Genomic DNA, 6,000 nt, shown 5'->3' on the forward strand with positions numbered 1-6,000 from the left:
AGAACGTGGTATTCTTGACTAATAGAATGTGGCAATGATGAGAAAATAAAATCTACCTAATTTGCAATGAACATTATTGTGTGAATTTGAAGAAAAATTCATATCACAAAAGTGGAAAAGAAGAACATAAGACAAGATGAAAAAAGAACATTTTCAATAATCATGTTTTCTACCTTCACTTTTATACACAAGAAAAAGTACATAACTTGAACTATGGAAATATCACCAACAAGTGAAAGTTGTTCTCTTGTAACATTACAATTTGAAATTTTGTAAAAGGAGAACATGTAAAAGAAAAATACCAACATTGCAGTGGCGGACTCTCTCAAATTGCCATGAATCTGGATATAGAAACTCGTTTGTGCAAACAAACTTGCAATTTCATTGAAGTCCAATAAGGATGGATTAAAAGTAGAAATAAACTCATTATAACCCAAACAATGGGTATAAAAAGAAAATCAACCATCAGTAGTGTAAAAAGATTTATGTCCAATCATACATACCCCTGCCTCTCCTTGAATAGGCTCAAACAAAAACCCAGCTATTCAGTCACGGTGCTCTACATTCCATAAGAATGGCAAGTAATAAGTTTAACCAGATGCCAAGTATATAAATCCCTATTGCGAAGCAATAAACAAATATATAGGGCTATTTTATAGTGGAAATATACAAACAAGATGATTTTTTTTATGATTCTTTTAGTAATAGATTTCTTGACACATAAATTGCAAACACAAGGGTGACGATGTCTTTGAATAATATATTCTCCTAACCTTTAAAGATTTTCTAAAGGGCAACTGCATCACCAAAATCAACTTTAAGATGTCCAGGCAACAAGGAACCAAATTAGTCAAATGTAGATCTGTATCATTTCTACCATAGAAGTTTGAAACAAGCATCACCCATAAGCCAAACAAACTGTAAATTAAAACAAATAGTAAATTTCCTAAGGCTTAAGTTGAGCTATTAGGTATTTAATACAAAAACTAAACCAGTCCATCAATGTAACAAACTTGAAGTTCATAGAGGAGAAGAGACATACCAGCAAAATGGTTGTGAGTTTGTGTTTTTTAGTGTTTGTGTGGTCGGCGTCTGGAATGGCTATGCGTTTAAGTAAACTAAGAAGTTCTGTAGTTATCCTCAGCCGTGCGTGGTGGAGCGAAGTTGGGGCGGCCTAGATGTTTGGAAACCACCCGTGCGCAAACTTTTATGGTGGAATATTTGCTATCCGTGGTGCGAGAACGTTTGGTAACCGACCGTGGGGGAATGTCTGCGATGCTCGAATGACTTTTGTCTAGAGCTTGGTGGAGCGAGGACTCACATAGTGGTGGAGAATGGGGAGTGCATGTGATTGGAAAAAATTGGGGAAAAGGAAGAAGATAGGGTTTGAGAGAAAAAATTGAGGAAGAGGAAGAAGGTATTTTCGTCTATTATGAGAGAAGAAAGGAAATTTAGGGGGGAAAAAAAGAGGGAAAAGATTTGTTTAGAAAAGGGGGAAAAGAAAAAAATTTAGATAGGGAGAAAGTAGAAGATAATGATTTTTCTTTTATTAATTATTTAATGAAAAGTGGTTGGAGGGAAATTAGGAATAAATGAGGAAATTTTGGATGTTTGGTTGTCGTCGGGAGGGAATATGAAATTTGGGTTGTGTGTGGAGGGAAAGGGAAAAAGTAAAAAGAGAAGGGGAAATGTAGGTTTATTTTTTTAAAAAAATAGGTTTTTTTTATAAAACATTCTTGACGTTTTTAAAACGTCAAGAAACGTCAATAAATTTGAAAATGAATCCCCTCCGCTTTTCATAAAAAATTTTGACGTTTTAAAACGTCAAGAGTTTATCGATATTTCTTGACAGTTTTAAAATGTCAAGGATAAATATATACCTTTGACGTTTTAAAAAATATCAAGAATATCGAACTCATAAAAATTCTTGACGTTTTAAAAATGTCAAGAATGTAGAATAAAGAACTTGACGGTTTCAAAACGTCAAGAAAGAATTGTATATTACTTGATGTTTCAAAACCGTCAAGAATTCTGTAAATTGCCTCCCCTCCGCCTTTTAATCAAAATTCTTGACGGTTTTCCCATTAAACCGCCTCTTTCTTGATGGTTTTGAAAAACCGTCAAGAAAAGAAAAAAATCAACCGTCAAGAAAGGGTCTTTTTCTAGTAGTGGTCTTAATAAAACTTGCCTAATTGATTTTATAAGCTAAGCTAATATTATGTTCCTGAATTATGTTGATAAATTCTATAGGACACGTCGTGGAAATATACATTACGATGACCAATATATATTTCCTTTTGTTTTATTCCAAACATAATATATATATGTATAAAAGACATCCGAAGACTAATTTTTGAGTAAAAACTCAATAATAAAAACACACATTTTAGCTCCTCTAATGAGGTTGAGATGGATATGGAAAACAACCTTCTTCAACAAAATAAAGCTCACGAAAATGACAGTAGACATCAAACATGAAAAACCAAGTTTTGCAATGATCAGTGAATACAAATTATTACACAGCTGATGATTGAGGCGCCACAGCAACAACTTGCTTCCCAACATTGTGTCCAGAAAAGAGACCAATGAGAGCGGCAGGACCGGCATCGAGGCCTTCAGCCATGTCCTCGACGTAAGCAAGCTTTCGGGCTTGAATGAGAGGCAAAACAGCATCCAAAAACTCAGAATAGCGATGGTAGTAATCAAAAACCTCAAAGCCTTGGACACGAATTCGTTGCAAAACAATGTTTAATAAGTTGTGTACTCCTTCTGGCTTCTCAAGATTGTATTGTGATATCATTCCACAAACTGCAATTCTTCCATGTTCTCTCATGTTCACTAGAACTGCATCAAGCATTTTCCCTCCAACATTTTCAAAGTATATATCAATGCCTTTTGGGAAGTATCTGTTCCATCCATTATACCAAGACTTTCTCCGTTAAAAAAGCTTGGTTTAGGAGTGGATAATTGAAAATGATAACAAATACGGTGGATTTGATAACTATTAATTTTGTTTATCTTTTTAATTTGGTTAAAAATTTAACTTTCCTACCCAACAAATATGCAAAAAAATTGTCAAAAGAAATTGAAAAACTATGTTTACTAAATTATTTTTGATATTGGGTTATATAATCTACCAATCCAAAGATGTCATGGGAGAAAAAAAAAACGACAACAAACAACATCAAAAATATCTAATTTTGAAATCAAATTTAATTAGAGTGTGTACTTAGTTCTTATTGATAATTTTTTTAAAAAAATTAAAAAATAATAATAATTCTCCATAAGTTTTGGAAACCATGGTCCTATAATTCATCTTATTCTGAATTAACTATAATAAGCTTTTTTTAATAATATTTAAAGTAAAAAAATTAAACTTGGAGTTTTGAGGTTGGATAATGTCCTTGATGACATCAAGCCTATACTCATTTCCACCTTTTAACTCCACTAATTATATTTAGAAAGCAATTCAAAAGCTTTATTAAAAAAAGTTTATATACATATAGCATCCATGATTTCAAATATAATTTAAATGAAGTGTCTAAATGGATTTACTTATAATCATTCATAAGTTTTAAATGAAAAAAGTTAAATAATTTGATATTTTTTAAATTCAAATCGAAAATTTTGAGTTTAAATTAACATACTTATTAAAGTAAAAGTTAAATTTCATACAATGATTGATTTAAGATTTAAATCAATATAAATGGATTAGGGCCCCGGTGGTCAGAGGATAATGTTGGGTGGGGACATCCCAGGAAACCAATTAAACGTTTAAGATACCTTTCTTCCTTCTACTTCTACCACTAAATCATTTTTCTTTTACTTCTACATATCTTTCTATCTTTTCATTTGATGTTTGGTACGTAATAAAAACAAGAAGAAAAATTCACTATTATTTCACATTAAATATAAACCACAATTTCTCAATAACTCATTATCTCAAAAGTTTATGCTATGTTTTTTTTTTTATCATTTTTTTAAAAGAACACACACACACACATATATAGATATATATAACTAAGCACATATTTGGAGATCATGTGTTGTTACAAATAGTGATTTTAATATCCAGTGATTTGTTAAAATGGATTTTTATATAATTATTTTAATGTTTTGTTCTTTTTAACTAATTTTTTGATGTTTGATGGTACACTTATAAGAATGATTTTTTTAATTTTTAATTATACACCGTTTGAAATTGACTTTAAAATAAAAATGAACAAAAATATATGATTTCTAACAATTTCAGATTAAAATAGATTTAAATAAAAATTATTTTAGTCACTTCAAAATCGGCTTTCGTTTTGGGCATAATCTGAAAAATAAACCGATGCATTTATAAAACTAAAATAGAGTTATTGTAAAAAACATGGATTTTAGAATATAAAGTTTTGACCTTTTCAGTGCTGAATTCAAGTCGGATTCTTCTTTGTAGTTGAAAGCATCATCAAATCCAAGCTTGTTTTTTAGGAGATCAATCTGTGCTCATACGTACAAACAGAGCTTACAAAAGTATGAGATTAAGGGATGGAAATTTGTAATATTTAATTAAGAGAAAAAAAATGGGAATGATGAAGAGACCTTTTGTTGAGTACCAGCAGTGCCAACAACATAGCAACCGAGAGATTTAGCAAATTGGCCAACAAGCTGACCAACAGCACCGGAAGCAGCTGAAACAAATACATATTCACCTTCTTTTGGACAACACACTTCATAGAATCCAAAGTATGCTGTCACACCTGTCATTCCTGAACTCATGCATCCACATTCATTCAAAATTATTATACATGTTAATATCTATTTGATGTATTGAAAGGAAAAGGAAAACATACGTACGTACCAAGGATTCCAGTGTAATAAGAAAGTGGGACATCGTGACGATGGTTGATTTTGAAGAGCTTTTGTGGGTCTTCAATCACACTGTATTCTTCCCAACCAGTTATTCCCCATACAAAATCTCCTTCTTTCAATTTTGGATCTCCTGATTCCAGTACCCTTCCCACTCCATACCCATATAACACCTGTATATGCAATAATATTAATGTGTGTGTCTCTCTCTCTCATTCATTTTCATTTCCATTCTAATTTCATTTTTAACCACTTCCATCCATACATACAATAAAAAATGGAAGAAGGGGAAAAAGACAATTATGAATTGAAGAAGAAGAAGAAGAAGAAGAAGAAGAAGAAAACAATATAATAAAAAGTATAGTAGATAATATTGACCTGGGGTGGAGTGTAAAAATCAATGGGAAAGTAAAGATGGGCATTTGTCATAAGAACACGCATGTAGGGATCACAGGATAAATAGAGATTCTTCACTAAAACTCCCTTCTTGGAACCTTCTGGAAGCTTCAAGCAAATGGTGGAAGTGGTTACTTCAAAATCCGATTCCTTCGGAAATCCGGTGACCGAATTCTTTAAAACCACCTGCCTGTTACTCACCACCTCTCCCATCTTTACCTCTCCTCTCCAAATGAAAAACCACCTCTCAACCTCTCCTTATAAAGTTTCTCACTAAATCCCAAATACTATTATTCTCAAACTAATTACAAGAATAATGTTTGTTTTTCTTCTCTATTTTTTTTTTTGGTTGTGTTTTTATCTCTCTTCTTTCCTTCCCTTTTTTTCTCCCTCCTCTCCATGAAGACTTGCCAATTTCTTTTCCTTTTTTCTTTTCATTTTTCATATAATGTTTTATTTCTTTATTTTATTTTAATTTTAATTTTCCTTCCTAAAATTTCAATTTTTATTTTTAATTTAATATAATCGGGTACTCATAATATCTTGTTCCAAATGCTGGCATCATCATTATCATAATTATCACTAGCTATTTGGAACAATTCCAATAATGGTTCTACGACTCCTACACGTCAATGACCTAAGCATGTCCTAGATATATGTAACGATAACGAGGGGGGACAAGGAGAACATATGTTATTTGTATGATGTACGTACCTATTGTACCTGCACTAGTTCAAAGAAGACGTGCTCGAG

The 6,000-nt window shown here is 31.9% G+C and overlaps 1 protein-coding gene and 1 long non-coding RNA gene across 2 annotated transcripts; both read right to left on the minus strand.

Moving 5' to 3' along the window:
* Window positions 1-150: 150 nt before the first annotated feature.
* LOC127150958 (uncharacterized) lies at window positions 151-852 on the minus strand. The gene is made up of 2 exons (XR_007823607.1): window positions 774-852; window positions 151-559 (listed from the first exon to the last, which is right to left on the minus strand). It is a non-coding gene; the product is annotated as an uncharacterized LOC127150958 (long non-coding RNA).
* A 1,532-nt stretch (window positions 853-2,384) lies between these two features.
* Window positions 2,385-5,674, minus strand: LOC103503360 (2-alkenal reductase (NADP(+)-dependent)-like). Its single transcript, XM_008467529.3, has 5 exons — window positions 5,230-5,674; window positions 4,844-5,024; window positions 4,585-4,751; window positions 4,400-4,482; window positions 2,385-2,906 (listed from the first exon to the last, which is right to left on the minus strand). The coding sequence occupies exons 1-5, from the start codon at window positions 5,458-5,460 to the stop codon at window positions 2,516-2,518; spliced, it is 1,053 nt and encodes a 350-aa protein (XP_008465751.1). The 5' UTR covers window positions 5,461-5,674; the 3' UTR covers window positions 2,385-2,515.
* Between the last annotated feature and the right edge of the window lie 326 nt (window positions 5,675-6,000).

Source organism: Cucumis melo, chromosome 9 (assembly GCF_025177605.1).
Source record: "Cucumis melo cultivar AY chromosome 9, USDA_Cmelo_AY_1.0, whole genome shotgun sequence".
In the NCBI taxonomy this organism is placed as follows: Eukaryota; Viridiplantae; Streptophyta; class Magnoliopsida; order Cucurbitales; family Cucurbitaceae; genus Cucumis; species Cucumis melo.